This window comes from Scleropages formosus, chromosome 3 (genome assembly GCF_900964775.1).
Source record: "Scleropages formosus chromosome 3, fSclFor1.1, whole genome shotgun sequence".
In the NCBI taxonomy this organism is placed as follows: domain Eukaryota; kingdom Metazoa; phylum Chordata; class Actinopteri; order Osteoglossiformes; family Osteoglossidae; genus Scleropages; species Scleropages formosus.
Window position 1 is genome coordinate 13366497 of NC_041808.1, and position 22629 is coordinate 13389125.

General features: G+C 40.3%; 2 protein-coding genes across 3 annotated transcripts in view; one reads left to right on the top strand and one right to left on the bottom strand.

Annotated features, from left to right (window-relative positions):
• Positions 1-34: 34 nt before the first annotated feature.
• Positions 35-9733, bottom strand: klhl20 (kelch-like family member 20). Of its 2 annotated transcripts, none has more exons than XM_018753791.2 (12): positions 9607-9733; positions 8366-8425; positions 7320-7893; positions 6416-6574; positions 5123-5217; positions 4660-4775; positions 4102-4285; positions 3205-3348; positions 2852-2985; positions 2434-2642; positions 1351-1457; positions 35-1266 (listed from the first exon to the last, which is right to left on the bottom strand). In XM_018753791.2, exons 2-12 carry the CDS (start codon positions 8386-8388, stop codon positions 1182-1184), a joined length of 1830 nt encoding a protein of 609 aa, XP_018609307.1. In that variant the 5' UTR covers positions 8389-8425; positions 9607-9733; the 3' UTR covers positions 35-1181. The 2 variants fall into 2 exon arrangements, with proteins under 2 accessions (XP_018609307.1, XP_018609306.1); XM_018753790.2 differs by having other exon boundaries at positions 8366-8430.
• Positions 9734-12351: 2618 nt separating this feature from the next.
• Positions 12352-22629, top strand: part of rasal2 (RAS protein activator like 2) — a 44529-nt gene continuing 34251 nt past the window's right edge. The window contains exon 1 of the mRNA XM_018753679.2: positions 12352-13640. Within this exon, the coding sequence (XP_018609195.1) occupies positions 13457-13640 (184 nt within the window). The 5' untranslated portion in view covers positions 12352-13456. The remainder of the gene's footprint in view (positions 13641-22629) is intronic.

Below are 22629 nucleotides of genomic sequence, written 5' to 3' on the forward strand. Positions count from 1 at the left end.
ACCTGGCAATGCATGCAGCTTCTCATAATAGCACTTGCTTTTCATTAGTATATATTTCACTTTAATAAAGATCTGCCATGTTCCAATCCCTGGCAAAAGTGAAAGTTTTTGACATATATACACAATGTTTTCAGTCCACTCTATAAAGCATCAGAAGTGAAAATTAAATTTTCAAAAATGGCAACATGAATGCTTAACATTTAATATCACAGAATGTCAAGAATGCTGGCATTTAGCATGCCCACAATAAACATGCATCTGCAGAGAACATCTACCAACTTTTGTTTTAGAGACGTATTAATATGAACTCGCCTTCAGCGCCAACTCGTCTCAGCAAATATCCAAATGGGCTAAAGTGCACCAGTTGACTCTTACAAAAGAGTAACACTTAAAAAAGCTAAGAATTCAGGTCCTATACCTTCTAAATGTAAACCATAGGGTAAAATTTGGCAGAAGGTTCATATAAATATGCCCACCCTTTCAACATAGCACTCACTGAGACTCTTCTGAGCCCCTTGTCTTGAAATAACATGAGAATACTACACCAAGTAGTTATTCATAAGGCCCAACCACTATTTTGCCCAATTTTGAATGTGGCTCACAGCTTCACTTCCAGAATGACCCCCCAGCTTATGCACAGTGGCAAAAAATATATGTATTTTTCAGTAAAATAATGAATCAATGAGCACCCAATAGGTTCCAAGTAAGTGAGTTTAAATAAAGTATCCCCTATGGATGATATTGTGAAAAAGACAGGTGTCAAGTGACATTCAGCACTGCAGCACAGGACAGCAGGGGAAAACCTTCCCTCACACTATTCTTTTGCAATGCAGCTGAATTGTAACCAACCCGCACGAAAAATGTAGATCTATTACATAAAAAATGTAACCATGGCCAAGAGACTAACTGTGAACCTTTGTGTATGTGTGGCTGGAACATAAGACAATGTAGTGGTTAGAAGCTGAATGTTCCCTTCAGACCAAGGTAGTATAGATGGGATGATAGGTTATTCCCAGATGTGCACTTGTGCAGAATAAGCAGAGCAAAGAGCTGCTCCAAGGAGACCCCAGATCCTGTCCTCAGTTGAATCGTGGTAGATGGATTATAGTATACAGTCGTTGCTTGTATGACATACAGTGTCTTTGAGGGAAGCACAAACTATTGGGGCAATACCTTGGGAATTACCATATATGTGATTCACAGTGTGTCATTTTAATTACACCTACGCCGCCACCCAGTCGTCGATAGTTCATGCCACCATAGAGCCTAAAGCAAGGGGGAAAAAGAAACAGAATGACCTTGGGTCATATTCTCACAGACCGCTTAAAAATGTATTTATATTATACTCACCTCCACGTATTAGCATCAGGGTCGTACACCTCAATTGTTTTGAGGTAGGTGGTACCGTCAAAGCCTCCAACAGCCATCAGCTGCCCATTTACTACTGCCAAACCCACCTATGATAGAAACAGTAAGAAAAACAAACATTTGGTCTTCACAATGCTCTATGCACCTATTTAACAGTCAAGGCACTTAATCTTTCAACATGAATGGCATTCCCCTTACACTTTCAGGCATTTTCTAATTGATACACTGGGAGAAGGCCACGGTAAATGCACCAAAGTTTTTAAATCCTCAGCAGCAAAAGCAAAATCTTTTCACAGACAAGCTGTAACACCCAATACATACATACATACCTACATATATATAATATATACATACATAAGTCAATTTCTATCCAAACAAGTAATCCTGCAGGCTGGTTTATACAGGTGGAAAAATATTTTGTTGTTGGTACAGTCTGCATTTCACAGAGAAGTCCAACTTTTCTACCACATTATTAATGCTCGGAATGTCATCAAATCTCCTTCCTTTCAGCTTCATTTTGATTCTTTTCTGTCAACAAAATCTTGAACAGAAACAGGAGTGTGCGAAGGAGCACCGTCATGATGCCATTGGTCATTTTCCAACAGGTTGCAGTGGGAAAAAATAATTCTGTAATTCGACCCCTTTTTCACTGAACCTGAACCCATGTGATTGGTGTTTTGTTTCCAAAAATCAAAACGATGTTGAATGGAAGGAGACTTGATGACACCCTAGATTTCATAATTATGTGAAAGCAGAACTTTTTCACATCACAGCTAAAGATTTCCAGCATTGCTTCCAAATGCAGCAGGAATGCTGAGGCAAACATATCAACTGAGGAAGATTAAATGTGCTCTCCAGTTCTAAGTAAATTATCTATGAAATAAATTACTGGTCTTAGAACCTTCTGATCACACCTCATATTATACTTAATGACAGAAGTAGTATTGGGATCAACTGCCCCCTACAATCCTCCAAAACTCAGGACTGCAATTCACACTTCAGCTGTACAGCCTGACCATGCAAATCAAACATTCTCAAGGACCACAGAAAAGTGACCTGACTTACTCCACTGCGCCTCGACGTCATGGCAACTACAGGGGACCATTGGTTGGTTCTAGGGTTGTAGCGCTCGGCGCTGCTGAGCTCTGTGGTATCATCCCGACCACCCACAGAGTAAATCATGTCCTGGTAGACTGCACAGCCCAGGTGCTTTCTGCGTGTTCCCATGGGGGCCACTGTGTGCCACCGGTTTTCCTGGGGGTTGTACCTCTCCACTGCACATCAGAATATCAATATACTGGGTCAGGGGAGACCAAGTCACCAAAATCCTTTTGTTTTTTGTTGCTGCATTAAATGTTTTTCTAAAAATACTCCTCTGTCAGGCTAATTAGTACAATTAAACACAGCTTAAATTTGACATCTAATTGAACCCATAAATGCATGTCCAGCATCTTCTCACAGCATCTCCACAAAGGAACCTCACCCGTGTTGAGGGGGGATGTTCCATCCGAGCCCCCTACAGCATACAGAAAACCTCCCAGAACAGCCACTGCCACACCCAGTCGCCTGGTGCTCATCGAAGCCACTCGTGTCCACTTGTTCTCTTTTGGGTCATATCTGCAAGTTCAATAGTGGATAGGGCAAACAGAAATCACAGCCTATGTCCTGAGTTCATTAATACTAAATTCATCGAACATCACTGGAATGAAGTCAAACTATTACCCTTTTTCCTCCCATAGAAAAATTAAGTAAACTTAAATAACTGGGCACATAAAAATGCTTGATCTTAAAATATATTTATTATACGTAATTCGTTATAAACAATGAGTTCATCACCTTTCCACAATGTTCAGGCAGGAGACTCCATCCTGACCCCCAACAGCATACAGGTAGCCTCCTAACACAGCCACCCCTACACTGGTTCTACATGTACTCGTAGGAGCCACGTCACTGCTCCACTGATTTGTCTTGGGGTCATACCTGGTGGAGTAGGCACCATAGTGACTTCAAGACAAAGAAACAAACAAACCACAATAACAGCGCTCCCTCCTGTATTTTTAACTGTGCTGTTCAAAAAAGTGCCAGATTTTGGTTAAAACTCTGCGTTGATATCCTTTCATTTGGTTAACAGCGATGTAAAAACAAGTCTGGCAGTATGTCACTGTGCATATCAAATTCAAGTTCAAAACAGTCAAAGAATCTTCACTCTAATACCTACAGGAAAGACCTGATCATTTCCTACACTTCAGCAAGAGCACTACACTTCACTGTCTCCAGTCACCTACTTTTTCTTCTCATGAGGGGTTCAAAATCAAAAGCCCATAGGGTCTCAGTTTTTTTCCCCCAGTGGGGTGGAGCAAACGCCCTCGAAACTATTTAATCCCTTCAAGTTTTCATGAAAAATCTGAAAACATCTCTTTCAGATCCAGTTCCCTCCAGAGCTCCTGACAGCTCTGTAAATCAGTCCATCACCATGTCTCTTTTATCTACATCTTTGCTATTTATAAAACTCTCCTGTACACAGCTATCTGAGTAAAGTATAGAGGCAAAACTGCAAAAATCAAATAAGCTATGCTTTAATATTTTGTGCGGCTTTATGTAAAGCTCCTCATCTATTACCAAATGCACTCAGTGTCAGTTTGGAGAGGAGGAAAAAAAGAAAAACATTAGCTAAATGAATAAAAGTAATAAATGTAAACAACTTATCTAAATAAATGGGAGATTAGAACTTACCTCTCTACACTGTTGAGGTAAGAAGATCCATCATGGCCCCCAACTGCATACAGAAGATCATCCAAGACACTCACTCCTACACCACATCGGCGTTTGCTCATGGAAGCCACCATGCGCCACTCATTGGTCTGGGGGTCGTAGCGTTCCACACTGGAGATTGCGTCGCCACTGCACCAACCTCCCACTGAGATACAACACTAAATCAGTGTACAGAGTGACCACTGCCAGCTGTCCTTCACTGCTCCTACACTACCACCGTGACAGTGTAACAACACGGAGCGGATTCACTAAAGCACTGTGGTGTCTCACACGCAACGAGCACCACTTGTTTTTTTACTGCCTTTTTTAACAGTCTCACTTTAGACAACAAATACAGACCTACCATAGCAGAACTGAAAGATTACAAGCTTTAAAATTCCATTTGTACAATAACAGGTGGTTAGCAAAAGTGCCAAGACTATACACCATTTAAATACTTTTTTCAGATAACCAATTACTGTCATGCTCACATTGTTTCATTTTCAGTAAATCAGATTAAAACAATTCTGAAACCCTCACCTGCAAACAAGACCTCTCCACATCGAATGGGCTTCCGAGGCCGTGTCCGTGGACCTTGCATTAGGGGTCGTTCCTGGGGCAAAAGAAGGTAGTTCTTTGCCTCATCGACCAGATCTCTATCATGTAGAGGGAAACAAGAGATTCAATTCAATGTAACTCGGTTAGAAAAAGAAACAGAACAAAGAAAACACTGGCCTCAACAGCCATGCATTCTTAGCACTTTATCAAAGTAAATACACTGAATGTTATAGGTGTAACACTCAAGCCAGGGACTTTTCTGTCAAAATATCGATCCCGGCTAGATGCGACACACAAGTTTCTGGTAAGATACACAATTTTAATAAACGAAAATGACTGCAAACATGACATGAAGTCAGCAAACTGATCTGAGACTCATGAGATCCATACGTAGTATGTGAGGTTTTTCAAATTCCAAAATCCTCTTTACTGTCAGGGAACTTGCCTGCACTCCTCATCACTTTTGATGAGCGGGTCAGAGCCCACGGTGCCCACCAGGAATTTGGGGCTCAGCAGCGGCAGTCGGACATGCTGGAGAACCTGGAATTCAGAGAAAAATCTGCTGAAGAACCAACTGAACTCTCACGACACTACACAGAAAGTGTGTGTGATTTAGCATTAAAAAGTGGAATTTAACCAGTACAGCTATGGTGAATAATTTGCTGCAATGTAGCAAGGAAACAATACAGAAGTACCTAACACCTCAATACACTGGGTACTTAGACAAAGTCTGTCACAGAAGCTAAAACTCTAAGTTAGACACTTCTGTAATAGTCATGTTTAAAAATGAAATTACAGCCTTTCAGATGAAACTGGTTTCCTCAAAGTCTCCTGGATCCATTTATCCCTAAAGCTGCAATTAACATTTTTCTACAAAAGGTTTGTGTAACACAACGGAGGCAAATTCTACCATATAATCCGTTCTTTCTTCCGCTGAAGCAGGCCATTCAAGAAAGACATCCCAAAAATGTACATGAAGAGAAATGGGCCAAAATTACATTTACATTTATTCATTTAGCAGACGCTTTTCTCCAAAGTGACTTACACCTCAGAGTATCTCTTAACCACTGTGCAGGTCTGTTCAGCAGCAACAGAAAGTGTTTGGTTCAGATTACTGCCAAAGAATGAGCTTCCACTAGTTATTAAATATAAGGGTTCACACTTTTTCCTTGATTGTTTATGTTATTTCCTCAATAAAGATGTAGCAAGGTAAAGGGATGTCTGTCTTTTTTAAGCAAGATTGTTTTTATGATTCTGGCTTAGACGAAGGTTGGATGACATTTTAGGAGTCATTCATGCAGAAATCAAAACAATTTCAAAAGGTTCACAATATTTTTCTCACAGCCATATCTATGTTCATGATTAAATGTGCATATTCATTTGCATTAGTCCTTTAACTCTATAACTTCAGTTAATGATAACTGTGTGCTTTGAAAGCTTGCTTTCTGCATAATTTTTATAGCTGCTGTTTTCACACTGAATTTTCCCAGTCAATGTTCAGACAAAAAATAAGATCTTTATCTTTCAGAGCAGCCATTTATACTGCTAATCAAGTCCCAATAGTTAGTAGGAGACAAAAGTCTTTTCACTATAAACCTGCATTTTAATTTAGTGATTATTTCCTATTCACTACTTCACCTAACTTTCAAATAACATTTTTATTTGCCTTTGTCTCTCAGATTGCCATCCGTGTAACTGCTGCAAAGGGCTCTTAACACAACCGGATGTGGCAAGTTACCTGTGGCAGCTGTGGTCGACGCTCTTGAATGCTGTATTTTACCCAGGCCATAACTGCATTGAACACTTGCTCCTCACTGCGTACATTCAGCTCATCACTTGAGATAATATCAATCAGCTGGTTGGCTGGGAGTAGCATGAACTCCTCACTTTCCATCACCTAAACGCAGCATAGAGATTTTTTATATTTCACAGCAAAGACACATTTGGCTAGTGAACAGCTGAACAGGTGAACAGTTCGAGCATCCAAAAAATGTCTGCATATAAATATTCTCTATAACATACACCTAATGTAATATGCATATGAGGACTTTCTTCACAAATTTTGTTTTAAAAAAAAAAAAAAAAAAAAAAAAAAAAAACTTTGCAGAACTACACAGCCATACAAGGAGTGCAGCCCAAGGATATTTGAGCAGAATAAATAAAAATGAATAAAACTGTAGCCATGAAACTAGATAGAGAAAAAGCCCATGGTCAAGGGCAAATTAACTATTCAAACACTGAAAGCATAACATCTTCCAAGGAACAGCCAATAAGAGCATTATGGATAAATTATCAAATATGTTTAAGGCCACAGGGCAGAACAGCAGGAGTCCTAATCCAGCCGCAACTGTCTGCGAAATATGTATATTCTCTCCATGTTTGCGTTAAGTTCTCTCACACCATACATCTAAACCACACATCGTTGAACTGATTGCTCTAAGTCGTGTATGAGAAAAAGACAAACCGGCATCCCTCTTAGGGTGTACTTTTAGTGATGTTTGGAAATGCTGAGGTGGACTGAGAAACAAACAAAGCAGTAACTGATTAAATAAAATTAAAACTAGCCATTAAAGATACTAAGGAACACAGTAAAGAAGCTCTAGAACAGTTTTAGGCACCACACATCAGCCACCATTTCTTACTTCCTGGAAGTTGTGCTGTGTGAACTTGTCTGCAATGCGTAACAGTTCTCGGCAAGAGTGCGTGTCAGCAAAGGCGCGGATTCCCAGGCAGTTAGAAGGATCCAACTGGCGTTTAAGGAACTCGCAACAAGCTTCCTGGATCTCAGCCAGCTGCAGCAAGCAGGCAGCTGGCAACAGAGTCTGCACGTTCCCCTCCTCCACTGTGACTTGTGAAGTGTAGGCAAAGTCAATGAGCAGCTCCATGGCCCGCTCGTCAATGTCGCGGATGACCACCTCTGTCTGCCGACTCTCGGCAAGCTCGCCGGTGAACATCGCTCGGAAATAGGGACTGCAGGCAGACAGGATGACTCGGTGAGCATAAATCTTCTTGGCGCCAACCACCAGCACCACATCGCAAAGCTCTCTGTGCTTGCGGAGGAGGTTTATGACCTCCAGTGTCTGACGGGGGTGTTTGTCTGACACATAAGGCATCCGGGCAGGCTGAGGCACACCCTCGGGGAGCTTGTTGGGGTCTCCCAGTGTGCAGCGACTGGTGATGTCCATTCCGGTGGTGTCTGGCCGTGTGCTAGTACCCCTGCAAGTCAAGACATGGTCACACAAATCTGTACAGAAAAGATGAAACTTGAAAGACACCAATAAATTGTTTTCTGACTTCTACCCAATTTATTTCTGTTACGTCCAATATTGAATTTGGGCCGGATGTTCAATTGACCTGTGTGGCTCAACACATGGTATTTATCTGCCAATACTCAGTCTAATCAATGAATCTCTCATTGCTACCAACCACCAAACAGGCGTTTAAGAAGCACTGCTGATGTAAGCTAGCTGTGATACCAGTGTATCTTCAGCTGCATTAAAGCAAAGTCAACAATATTCTGCTCAAAAATGTGTAACAGAAGTATACTGCCAAAAACAAGTGACCTGTGCAATTACAAATGTTAAAAACTACCAAAGAAATTAATGCTTTAACTCTAATAACCACAGAGAAGAAAGACAGCCCACAGACAGCTTTGAAGCAAACAAAACAAACACACTGCATATCCTACCTGCGCATTGGCTTTCCGTCCATGCACAGAAAATACAACCTTGGGTCCCTCACGTGTCACCTATCCTGGAAGAAAACAAAGAGCTCAGACAAGGGTTTGCTCATGAAAACACTGCAATTGTTATAATGCAATGAGATTAGGACAAGAGCTATAAAACCAAATGTTATTACAAACAACACAATTAAACAAACTCCCAAAATGTATAACTTTTTTTCAGTTTCCTCTTTCGTCCAAGGTGACTTAGAAGACTTACAACATTAGGTAAACAACTTCACAATGACAGTCATTTACACAGCAGGGAATTCTTGCTATATCAATTCACGGTAAGTACCTTGATGGAGGGTACTGCAGCAAGAGTGGGGATTTCAACCAACAACCTTAAACACTACAATCTGACCCAGAAAACATCTCTGAAACTCTTTCCACACTTTTACACCGATACAGAAGCCAAAAAGACAAAATAAACCATTACTTTTTCTCACTATCATATACAAAAACACTGTACATTGTCACTATCACAGCAGAATGCACAAGATCTAATGCAACCTATATTCAGATATAATCCTTAAATTAAGTTCCCCTGAAAAAGCTGAAATTACATTACAGACCAGGGAGTTCAAGATGATTATTAAGAATAAACTATTATTCAGTATTACTTGTTCAAATGTGAGCTAGTGAAGAATATCAAAAAGTTATGAGTCAACAAGCACAAAGAGGAAATGATCACATGTCCACCATCAAGGGACTGGAAGAGTCTCTGCTGTTGGACCCTTTGACCATATTCTCCCTGAATCGATACAGAGTAACTGAGTAAGAATTCCCTGTATATTCACTGGGTTAACTGGTTTCTGGAAGCAATGGACAAACCTAACGGTTCAAGACACCTTGGGACAGACCTGTGAGCTAAATAAAAGATAGTAATAATAACGATCACACGTTCTCTGGACTAACTGTCAGTGAGCTAGCACACCACCACGCAGGACTCTCAACCAAAACAAAACAAAAAAGCCGTCATTTACATTTAAGCCACTGAGTGACACATCAACTTGTGAGAAACAGTAACAAGCCTACCAAACACCCACCACCCGACCATGTAACAGCAATTCATTTAATCTTTTATTTTCATGTCGAAAAGCTCGTGTCACTCGCTCCCGACCCCTGCCTGCCTGGCACAAGTTCGTAACCATAAACCGCATCATCACACAGCGACCGACTCGGCTGTGTTCAACACTCCATCTTACCTTATGCTTCCATTGAAATATATGAAAAGCAGAGATTCAATAACTATCTGTAACCACAAAAATTAAATACAAAGACATAACGTACATCCCGACAGGAGGGATAGCGCACGAGACGATGTTACGCACTTCCGCTGAAGCAAGCTTCCACTTCCGGTATACATGATGTTAAAAGACGAACGCTTTGCGAGAGGGGGGCGTGGTGGCGTAGCGGATTTGGCTGGGTCCTGTTCACGGGGGACTGGGGTTCGAGTCCTGCCTGAGGTGTCTTGCGACAGACTGGCGTCCCATCCTGGGTGTGTCCCCTCTCCCTCCAGGCCTGTGCCCTGTGTTGCCGGGTTAGGCTACGGCTCACCGTGACCCCGCTCGGGACGAGCGGTTTCAGACTGTGTGTGCGCAAGTTAAGTTACTGCAAAAGTGGCTAAACTGGATCTGGCCCTAAAATTACCTTATTTTACGCATGTATCTATGTGGTCAGGAATTAGTTATTGAACAAGATTATATGATATCTCCACTTTTTTGGGGAGTCTTCAAAGTTCAGTGGAAATGAGACGTTTTTTAATTCTCCAGAAGTAGAACTGCTGGAATCGAAGCCTTGTCGACCGAGCCGTTTGCTATTTCCATCCTGCTCTCAGAGCCGGTCCCTTGACACGATTTGCGTTGACAAAAAAAAAAAAACATCATAAATAGCGAACAGCTAGTCATAAAATAAGTCTGTATTAAAGCTGTAGGCCTATCGTTCGCCTTTAGCTGTGCGATGCTGGGGACGCCTGGTCTCACAATATCACGTCCACATTCAGTCAAAGACATTTCTGTCGGTATTGAAGAGGCTACCGGAAGTTTAACAACTGACCATCCAGAATTTAAAACGGTCCGCCGACAAACTATAACATTTATGGTTCCGCTTATAATATTTCCCACGGTAATAAAACATAGTATCAAATAACTTATTCGCCCTGTGTTTATTAAAAAGTTCTATTACGTTATATTTAACAGTTGGAGATTACACTTAGCGCTAGCTGTCATTACCAATATGTAGAATTATTCTTGAACATTTTTCTGCCCTCGCTTTCCAACACGCTTCCTCCTTGCGTTCATACTAAAATAATTACACTGCAAAACATGAACTAGTTATTTTTTTAAATCTAGATGGACTTGAAGCTGAAGATCGTTTGTACTTCCACAATACAAAATCGAATTATGCAGTCTTATGATAGCACAGCCTGAATTCCTAATTACCATAAAGACAAGCTGGAAAGCTTGTGACACAAACAACAAAAATGGTTCAAAGCCATAGAATTGTGTGTTTGTCGTTTGATATTGAAAATTCATTATATATGATGTGAACATGACCTTAGTGATGTGGTGGTAACTTAATTTCCATGTGTTTCTTTGGTAATTATTTATAGTTCAGATGATGCTGTTTTCCACTTGTAATAAAACCTTTGAAATGAAGTGGGCAGAACTCTACTAGTTTGTACTGCAACATGTCAAGAGAGTTTAAAGGTTATAAAAGTGCAGAAAATTAGCATTTTCAAGTTTTTATGCATTTTATGGTGAGTATGTTTGTAGATAGGCCATTTTGCAGCCTATAAGAGTAGAATAAAAGATGTATTAAGAAAATTTTGAAATATAAAGTCAACAGTAAAAATGAATGTGAATTGTGCTGTCTATCCAAAACAACAATAACATTAACACAGAAACAGTTGTTTTAGTTTTTGCTTTTGGAGAAAAATATTCTCAGAAAGTCTTCAACTTCACACCCCAATGTAAGCGTCAGATATTATTGATATTGGTATAATATTTTTCTAATTGTAATTTCAACTCAAACCATTTGTAATTTGTTTTTTCACTTACACGTGATTATTGTAGTGCATCTGGATCACATTTGCCATTCTAAGTGCTATTATGTTTTTAATATAAATTTTATTGTTTCGTTTGTACGTTTCTTTTAAAATGGTCAGTCCAGTTCCACTGATGCCTGAAAACATTCTTTTTTCACTAGTGAGCTGCTGTTAGGAACTTGAATGCAATTCCAAATGTCTGTAATAGCTATGACTATACCCTTACTGACTTTTAGTTTCCAAAAAGCAAAACATCTTAATCACAGGTCAACTGATCAAGAAGTTTAAATGGATACAAGGTGGATTCTACGGGTAAATATCTGCACGACAAAGAAAAGGAGGGAAGAACAGGAGACAAGAATGAACACCAATGTATAGAAATTAAGGCTAGTTAACGATTTTTATTCTTTTTGCAATCACTATTTAAACAAATATGCATTCGCAAATTATGGATGGTTATTTTAGATGTGTTTATTATAGTACTACTTGGTATGGTTGGACGCGCTCGCGACTGATTTAAAACGGAAATATCCTAGAATTCCTGCAGAGGGCCATATGAACTCAGTCTTGTTTCCAAGCAGGCTATAGACAAAAAAAAAACACATCTCATGGAAATCCCGCGCAAACCATTAAACTCTACGTGTACATTAAATTAAATAATGGTCGTTTGACCAGCATTTGCACTGCCGGCCAGGTATTGTACCAAGCAGAATGAATATGATCAACTTGAGACGGTGGCCACTACGGAGCCGCTCGGAAAGAAGGCAGCGCTGTGCGGAAATCGATTGCTCCGCCTCCGCGGGCAGGCTGCGGCGCGTGGACGTTCCGTTGTGAAGAGGACTTTGTCCGGCATCGACTGCTCTGCCCTGGCTCTGTGGAGCTCTTCGCCGTAGCCAGACGTGATTGAAGTACAGAAAAGGGTTGCTCCGGATTTCTTTGAAAAAAACAAAAAAAAAAAAAGAAAAGAAAATGCGAGGCAGGGTGTTTTCTTTTTGTTTCTTTCCCGTTGAATTGGAACGTCTGGGAGAAAACGGTCAGAAGTGACGAGTCTGATAACTTCTTTTTATTTTTGTCTTTTTTTAATATTAGGAATGGTCAGAGTACGCTGCTCTAAGAGCACTGACTGTCCTGTTTTACCATTAACTTTTATGAGTTGCCGTAATGGGAGGAAGTGATGCGGACAATTGTGTCTGTGGCGAGGACACTGTCTGTGTATGTAGATATTCACGTTGGTATAGGTTTTTAATAAAGCAACGGTAGGTGGGCTCGTCTACTCTATCCCAGTAAAACTCTCCTCACACTCCAGTAGTGAGTAGACAGTCTGAGTCAGTCTTGCCGGCTGATAGAATCCCATTTACGGGACCATATCGCTCCAGATTCTTGTCTGTTCAAATCAAATTTAATGATAACACACTCTACTCTTGCTTGTGTTTTAATTGGGAATGATAGTTTTCGAATAATTCTTGTCAGTTAGAAAAGAAAAAGGAAAAATCGAGAGGATTACGGAAACATTTTTTTGTACAGACACATCCCAGTCACTTTGACGTGTGGCCAGCAGTATGAAGAAAGGGTCTTAACTTAGTTAAAGTAACGCGAAACGCGCAGTTTTTGTCACTCTCTGAGTACTTGAGTTCACCCACGTTTCTAATCCCATTAATGGAAGTCGCATTAACGTTTAAGCGCATTAATTAACGGGAATTGAACGCGGAAAAGAGAATGGGACCTAATACTACGGTGGACGGAATGCAGAAGTAGGGCAGAGAAGGGGAGAATGTGAGGTAATTGTATTAAACTGAGTGAGAGTGTGAAAGAGTGAGGCGCGAGCTGAGCTAAGCTAGGCTAGTGGGTCGCGAGGAGGGCTCGGTATCGCGCGGCACGACGACGGTGCTGCCCCGCTCCGCTGCGTGCAGGCAGCCGCGCACACACCCGGCTTCCTTCGCACCTGGCTTCACCCCCGACCCGACACCTCGCAGAGCCCGAGGCGACGCAGCTTGGTGGGAGCGCTCGGGATGGAGTCCATGTCCGCTGCTGCTGGGATCTACAACGGGAGTGTGACTGCCCTCGACTCTGGCTCCATGGCCGGGGAAGGGGAGAGCTCTGGCGGCGGGCTGCTGTCGGTGTCGCTGGAGCCGGTGGTCGGAGGACTCCTGGCGGACTCTGTGTGTCACCAGCAAGGATGGCTGCGAGTTTTCGGTGAGAATCGCCCGCAAAATTTCCCTGCTCCTTCCATTCAGTTACACGTCACGTGTTAATTTTACGCGGCATTATCTTTCCATCCTCCTGCTAGTCGTTTTTGTTACATCAGAATACGTGTTCCTGAGTGTATGTGGTGTCATTCGAGCTCGGGCAGGCAGGTATTTCATTTCTTTAACTAAGTGCACAACTCCCTGCGCTAAAGACGTGTGTCACCTCGCGGAGAGTTGATTTGTTTGTTGCGTCGCGTGAGAGCTGAGCTGTGAGTGGAAATAATCCGGCTAATCTCGCTGCGTTCGTCACGTCTGTTAACGGAGACGCCGGTTAAACCGCTTCTGTTCTCAAGTCCGAACGGACTATGCGATGATGGCTGTGTGTGTGGTGATAGATGATGAAGACGAGCGCAACTCTGTCTGTGACTGTCCGCCCCTCTACTCTACCCGTCCGTCCGTCCGTGTGTGTGTATATTAGAAATTGACTCATTGATTGAGCCCCTAACTTTTTTTTATGCTGTGGCGAAGCTGCCTGATGCCATGGTCAGTAAAATATCTGAACATGACATGTTGTATTTTCATGGATTGGTGTGATTCTACAATGTAAAGTTTACTTTTATGTCTCCTGATTTTTTCATACACTGGGGTGTAGTTATTTCTTCCTATAAATTTGTATTTTCTGTTTATAAGGCACTTAATTGTATTTCCGGTGCTTATCTTTGTGCAATGGATGAATGACAAATATGCAAAATGAAATCTTATAAATGAAGAGGTAATTATCAAATGTTTTTCATGCTGCTTTTTTTTTTTTTCTTTTTTCTAATGTCAGTTTTTAAAGATTAATTTAAACAAATCTGTCACTTAACAGTGCGGATGAGAGGGGTTCTCGTTGCAAGATGTCACACAGGAGTACTGCAGCGGAGCCCATCCGGTATTTTATGTCCAGCTTCAGACCTCTGGAACCTCTGGTTCTGCTGTGGTGCTAAAGTTGAGAACCCTTCAACTTTGGCGTACTTGTAAATCAAACACTAACAATAACTGAAATGTTGAAAAGTGCCACATACTGTGGGCTGTGAAGATGCTTTAAACTAGATTTGTTACCTTATTTTTGTAATTGTCTATCATTTGCAGACTCTTCGCTTTCAGCTTGAAATGAATAGAGGTGTATTAAAAGATTTTAGCAAACCAGAGGACACGTACAAGAATCAGTAAAATGTGTTTTGGAAACTTCAAGGCATCTCAACTCGGAGATGCCTGGAGAGACCTTGTTGGTGGCCTATGCCCCAGGAGGGGTGGAAGGTGATGATGATATCAAGAAATTAAAATGACATGGTTCCCTGGCTAAACTTTAATGGTTTTATAGTAATTTCTGGTTGAAATCTCTCGAGCTGCTCTGCTATACAACTGAAGAACAGTGTTTTAACTTTGTTCCAATTCTGAATTTACTTCGTTTTAAGGATGAAACCAGGTTCTCTGTATTGTAGTTTCATGTTGTTATTCCGTGCAGGCTATATGTTCGTGGTTCTAGTCTTTTGACCCATTTTCATTCACGTCTTTAGATTATTTCTCTGAGCCTGCAGAAGTACGGTATACTTTGCAAGGATTATCGCATCCACCCATTAATTACAGTGAATCGACCCCGTGTGGGACAAGCGGTTCTGAAAATGTGTGTGTGTGTGTGTTTGGGGAGACTTTGTGAATTGGCAATACAGTGTCAGATCTCGGTATATTCTGTTATTTGAAAACATTTTTTTTTAAATTTCATATATATTACAACTTCAGTTATTGCCATAAGCTTTAATGAATATTTTTAAAGTGTATTTGAGCTTTGTTTTCTTATCACACAACAAAATATTGCCAGCCATTTAATAAGCACTTAACTGTTATATGATACAGAAATATCCTGCCTTTTCTGTTTGTTCTTTGTCCCTCTTCTTAAAGCTTCATTAATTTAGAATTAATCTAAACAACTGTTCTTGGTGTATTCATGGTTATTTGATATGAGCTCTCCATAGCCTATTTAAATGTTTAGTTCGCAGACACCCTAAAAAGAGCCAGACTAAAACTGCTCTCTTTCATGTGTACCTGAGTAGTCTAGTTGGTGCCTAGGTGTATTAATGAAAAGTGAAGTTTTAGTGTGGTTTATTTAATATTTTGACAGGAATAGCAGTAGATAACTTCAGGTTACCAATCCTGAATCCATAATGCTGTCTGGTTCAAGTACCCCAAGGGCCTCAGCTGTTCCTATTCTCAGTTGCTCTAATGAAACATCCAGGTATGAATATGACCAGTTGTTTTTGATGAACCATACTGACTTTCTAGAGCTAAATACAATTTTCATCTTTTGTTCTGTATTTCATCTTTTGTATCTTACAAACTTTAAAACCAGCAGCCCCATACTGATATTTTGTCCACTGCAACAAGGACCAATGCCAAACAAGGTTTTTTTTAGGGTATGTAGATGGTGACCCTTGATCTTGTTATAGCTAGAGAACCTTACTTTTTACTTGTTTGTGACACAAGTTACCCAGAAAAAGTGTACTTAATTTCTGTAGTTTATCCTTTTAATAAACTGTTCAGTGACTTGGAAATTACTTTAACTGCTGTCTTGTAAATTCAGAGCTATACACTTGAAACACTAATCGAAATTATATTCCTCTGGTCTTTTTTGCACTGTTTGCACTGTCTAGTTTTCATATGTATAATTTACAGTACTTAAATCTGGTTTGAGTTCCTTTAAGCTTACCATGAGTTTTTATGGTTCTGTTTTCTCCTACTGTAAACACATTCTCTGCATGTTTTGGTATTTGTAATTATGAATTCTCTCTGTTGAACCATAAACCCAGGTTGAGGGAGATGTGATTGAGTGCATGCTGATTTTAAGTGTTTGCTCTCGTGTTGTCTTGTGCACCCTTCCACTTTTTCATGGCCAGCTATTTTTAAAAGGGTGTTGTCACACAGCAAAGTGGACAGTCCAATGGGGGGATGGGGGAAGCACAGATGCTGTCGATGACCATTTATAGTACATGGGAAAATGGGAAATGTGGTGTCTCAGCCTTGATGAGCAGTCTGTGAATGAGCCCCCTACCCATTGTCTCCTTCCTTCCCAGAAATTGCAAGGCCCCTTGACATGACCATTGCTGTACATGAGTATTGCTGATCAGCCAGTCTACAAGCTGCTAAAGCCAAAATTTTTCTGATTTGTCTGTCTGATCATTTCCTTTGCAAAAAAGGTTCTTGCCCTAAATTTACATAAAGCTCATGACATATGTAAAATGGACAAGGGCAAACTTTCTACAAGAAAATAAGTTATACAAATGGTTGTCAAACATCACATGCTGCACACATTGGCCTACATGTTGTTTTTTGAACATATTAGTGTCTTCTAATGCACAAAACTCAGATCCAGGGTTAGATAATTGGTGAACAGGGAGTTTTGTTTTGAGCAGCCAAGGAGTGCTGTGCCATGCTAAAGACTGAAAAGAAAGGTTCTGCGTCCCTCTCCCCTGATTCATTGGACCTATGACGTCAGAAAATGTTAATCTGTGAATGACTTCAGTGGCCAGGATTTCATGATGACCGGCACCAGTGTTCGTCACTGCATTCCTCTGCTGAAATACTTTAAGATGGATCCCCAGCTGTCCTCCTCAGTTATTGTTCTACCTTTTAAAAGAGATCCCCATGGTGTTTATTCTTCCTATATACTTTACCATTACAAAGCATATTTCAAAGAGGTGAACCATCATACATCTGTGGAATTTATAAGATTCCTTGGTTACAGCATACCAATTCCAGAACCCCCCCATACAGCTACTTAACTTTAAACTAAAGTGAGCAACACAATAAGTCAAATAATGCAATGCAAATCCATTTTATTTTACATAAAGCTTTGGTGTGTACTGGCATAGTGGAGCAGTTTTTGAATTATAATTTATTAGCCTAAAAATGCTAAGGTTTTATTCTGGAAATGCCATCCAAAAAGCAGGTTTTCTAGCAGACTAACCACTTACTTTGAGGTGGGTTGTAACTGCGCATATGTTTAGACTTCCTCACTGACTGCCCCCCCCCCGAAAACTGTGGTAGTCTTCAGTGCCTTGTTCTCGTATTTTACAGAACACAAAATTTTGTTTCACTCACAGCACTAAATATGAACGTTTTCAAATATTATTTTGCGTTGGCAAACAAAAAGAAATCTCGTCTTCATGCTTCATCTGTCAGGTGTTTAATTCAGTGAAATATATGAAAGTCTCTAATATCCATTTGTTTTCATTTTTGGTCTTTGTTTTGGTAGCTCTTTACTGGTGGCACATATCGTGTAGAAGTAATGATGTGTATGTGGTTTTAACATTCTAGCATGTAGCAGCATGAGTGGCTAACTTTCCACCTATAGCATGTATTAAATCTCTCTGGGCAGTGGGTGCACAGTGGCTACAGAAAAGAGTGAATTTAAGCTTACTAAGAATCAGCTCAGACGAGGAAGATATTTAAATGGTTAGTTTGTGTGAGGTGCTCCTGCTGTGAGCAAGTGAGTGTAAAATTGACCACCTCTGCCAGAATTGTTACTGAAGTCCCAGGTCTCTGTGACAATACTGGGTCAGTGTCAGTATTAACAGAGCTAAGGCAAACACCACTTACATGAGAGAACCTGACTTTCAGAATGCAAAAGCATAGATTCAAATAGGGGGGCATGGTGGCACAAGAGGCTTGGCTGGGGCCTGCTCTCTGGTGGGTCTGGGGTTTGAGCCCTGCTTGGGGTGCCTTACGGCAGACTGGTGTCCCATCCTGGCTGTGTCCCCTTCTCCTCCAGCCTTGCGCCCTGTGTTGCCAGGTTAGGCTCCGGTTTGCCGCGACCCCACTCGCGACAAGCGGTTTCAGACTGTGTGTGTGTGTGTGTGTGTGTGTGTGTGTGTGTGTGTGTGTGTGTGTCACTTGTTAAAATGTGTAAAACTAAGATCATCAACTAAGAAATCCAAACACCGAGAAAGACCGATGACAAAATACAAAATAGAAAGTAAATAAAACTGTGCCAGTAGATTGAGGTTACTGAATGAGGTGAAGATAGCTGTTTTAAGCCCCAGGAAGGGGCCAGGCTGCTATACTCTTGAGCAATTAACCTGAATTGATAATTACCGCAATATTCCTTAACTTAGGGACAACCGTGTCAGATGGTAACTTCTGGCTTATCTCTAACTTTTTTTTTTTTTGCGCACTTCTTTAAAAAGTGAAGTCTAATGTTGTCACATTGTAGTGTTTGTCCTTGGTTTTTTTTAAAGCATTCTAAATTCAAGAATACTCATTGTATTTTTCTCTGAGATGTATGCCAGTTTGCAGAGTCTGCTAAATGAATAATGTAAATGATTGTCATTGCTTAAAATTTTTGCATCTGAAGAATTTGACAAGAGACTGCAGATGTTGTAATAAAACACTTTTCATTGTATTGTGAAATACTAAAATTACATTTATTTTTACTACTTTAATCTGAAACTAACTGAAAGTTCATTTGATATCAGTTGGTCCCAGTTTTTTTTCTTCCTGCTTTGTGGATTTCTTTAGTCTCTGACTCATTCATTCAAAGCATACTTTTTTTCTCTCTGCAGTCTTCTTTATCCTCCCTCTCCCATCTGCTTTTGCCCGCCCCTCTTTGTCTTGTGCTTTTGCTGACCTTTGGCTCTCTGCTTTGCCATCGTTCCATTCCTACCCCCATCCCACAGTCTCTGATTGCGGTCTGGTGAGCAACCGTCGATTCCTTGGCTGGGGCTGTGATCGGAGCATGCCAACAGCAGTAGGCTCAGCTCCGCTTGTTCTCACTTAATTATAATAACAAAGGCAGTCAGTGGGAAGGACTCTAACATATTCAGTATATCCTGCCATATATACTCCTGATTGTATGTGACCATGGCTTCTAAATATCAAGTAGTTCAAAACATTGCTGTCCCATGGACAAAATGAACATGAAAATGCATTTTATTTTTTAAACTTAAGACATTTTTACAAAGGCCTAATTATGGTCATTTTGATTTGTCATTGTTCTAGCAAGTAGCTAGAATCTTATTCAAGTTACCCAATTATTTAGTGTAATGCGATTATGCATACCACAGTTTTTTTTTTTTTTTCTTTTTAGTATATTGAAAAGGTGTAAGGTAATGTTAGGGGTTTTATATGCATCTGTTTAATCTAAAAATGTGGCATAAAATAAGACTCAAATCTGTTATTTGGCATCACATGGGAGAGACTTTCTTAAATATGCACTGTGTTTATGTATTGGCATATATTTTTGGATTAAAAAATTAATCTTTACACCAGGGGGGTTTGCAAAGTGCAGCCTAAAAGATTATTATATACAATCCTACAAAGCACGTGACATAAATGTAGTAATGGAAAAAATACATTAATAACTGCTTAGTATTCAGCGCTTCTGCTTCCACCACTTTTTGATAGCCTCCTCACCACCCTCTACCTTAACATAGTTTGACTTCATAATTTGTTTTTTCCACTGTATCCCTTTTATTACATAATGCAGTAATGTGTGCGTCAGCTTTGACACTGACACAAAAGTAAATGCAACAACATCTTGATGCATAGTTGAATCTGGAAACAACTGCTTCCTCAACAAGGAGTAGGAGTACAGCTTGCTAGGATTCCAGGCGTTACCTGAAAACACAGGAAGTCCCCTTCCTGTTTTGGGCCCGATCCTTGTTCCATGTACGGAAACTTTTTTTTTTTTCCCCTTGTCTTCAAATCAAGTAATCCTTGAAACATTGAAATTAAGAAAAATGGCCCCCTGAGGTACATTCAATACCTGCTTGTCTGTGTTTGTGTGTGTATGCTTATGATCATACTTCTCTGTCCTCTAAATGGACATGCTTATTTCGGATTAGTCACAAGCGACTAAAGAGTTAAAGTGCTAAAGAGATGAAAATGGTTCAGCTGTATGAAATGTCGCAACATGCTATATTTAGTGAAATAAATTACATCTATTAATTTAGCAGATGCTTTCCTCCAAACCAACGTCCAACTCGGAGTTAACAAAAGTGCATTTGACCCACAGAATGATACAGTCACATGATTCATAGAATATAGTTAATTTAGTTCTACCATCTTTTCCAAGATTACGAATACCTGTATATAAAATTGGGGTCTTTTTTCACCGATAATTCAGTAAAAGTTTATGGAGGAGATAATCTGGAAAAGTAGACATGAAAGATTTGAGACTTCTTGAATATTGAGTGATTCAGCAGTTTTGAATGAGAAAGGGAGCTCATTCCACCACATTGATGCCAGAACAAAGATTCTTTGGGTTTTTGATTTTTGGATCTGATGTGTGTGGGACCACTAAGAGGCAAGAGGTGCAGGAGTGTAGCAGTCTGGTTGGGGTGCAGTGAGTGATCAGATCCTACAGGTACTGGGAAGCAGAGGCACCGATTGTCTTTTAGGCTATCTTGAACTTGATATGGGCACATACAAGAAGCTAGTAAAGAGAGCCAAGGAGAGAAGATGGGAATGCTTTGTGAATCTTTTGATCGCAGTTGTCATTATTATTATGAATTAATATAAATCTCTCTGCTCTGGGAAAAGAACTGATTGTGAGAATTTTTTTTCTTTTGTTTTGGTTTGGTTTAACATGACCAGATACTACCCTTTTTTCCCCTTCTTTAAATTGAGATAGGAAGTTTAATATGGGAAGTTAGCTGTAGAGCTCTGCCAGTTAAAATAAATATTTTGGTTGGTTCAGTGTCTGGAGGAAGGAGCAATGAGGGAAGTTCATTAAAACTAACTGGAAATTTCAACTGATAAACACAATAGTGGCCACTTTAATAAGCATATTTAAGAATGATGTAGTGCTCCATTTTGGCTCCAGGACAGGTACAAATTGAATGGACATTCAATCAAGTTGTCAAAAAGACCTCCACAGAAATGCATGTCCAAGCCAACTGCATTGTTTCCTGAAGTCACTGCAGACTGACTAGTGAAGAATTTTCACTCTGAATGGCTCTTTCTGCTTCTTCACACTGATTCTTTTTGATTGGATAGAGATCAGGTGATTGAACAGGCCACTGCAGTAAGCCAAATTCATTGCCATGTTTTAGGCACCATTTCTGCGCATGGAGCATTATCCTGTTGAAAGAGCCCCATTCACAGATACATTGCTTCCATAAAGGAATGCACTGGTTCAGGTGTCCTGTGGTATTTAAACATTGCTTCACTCATTTCAAGTGCGTGCTACAAGATTAAACCCCATGCCATTACACCACCAGCCAGAGCTTGCTTTGCTAATTTGCAAGATGAATCTATAAATCCATGTTTTTCTACTTCCATCAGTGTCTAAAAGTGAATCAGTTTTCAGCTTTGACTTCCTTGTCCTTTAACTGCACTTCAGCTTCTTTTTTTCCTGACAGGAGTGAGACTTTGATTTCTGCTGTGGTTTACCCCATCTCTGCACCCATACATCAGCATTTGCGCACAGATCTTTTGGCACCACTGTTGCACACATCTGCCTAGCATGTCCTGCTCTGCACATCTTATCAGCCTTGATCCACTTCATCAGCAGCAGGCTATGTGAACATGTGATTCTGTTCAGGGGAAATGGCGGTGTTTAACTAAGAAGTAGCCACTTACTGAAATTTAAGTTGGTCAGAAATTAATACAATTGACATAAAAGGCTTTAAAATAAAAATTTATAAAAGATTAAACCAAAACTAACATTATGTTCTTAGAACTCTTTAGTTGGCAGTACATCAGTATGATTACGCTATTCTGCCTGAGTGTTAAACATATAAAAATACATCATAAGCCTTTTGGGCTGTCTGACAGCCTGGACATAGAAGCAGTTGGTTCAGACAGAATGCAATTGTAAAGTTAATTTAACTGTAGAATGGTTGTTTTAAATGGCAATATAAATTGCTCTTCTTAGTGTATTGAAGTGCAGTTTCTAGCCTGCATATTGCTGCAGCTTTTAGTTTAAGACTCTGCATAACCTCTGGGGTTGCTTTTGCCTT

Excerpts from the sequence above, each read along its gene's own strand:
- klhl20 (XM_018753791.2), bottom strand. The coding sequence starts at position 8,388 with ATGGACGGAAAGCCAATGCGCAG. Across the intron at positions 2,643-2,851 it reads AACATCCCCCCTCAACACGG|TGGAGAGGTACAACCCCCAG; the intron begins GTGAGGTTCCTT and ends TCTGATGTGCAG. Across the intron at positions 1,267-1,350 it reads CCTGATGCTAATACGTGGAG|GCTCTATGGTGGCATGAACT; the intron begins GTGAGTATAATA and ends CCCTTGCTTTAG.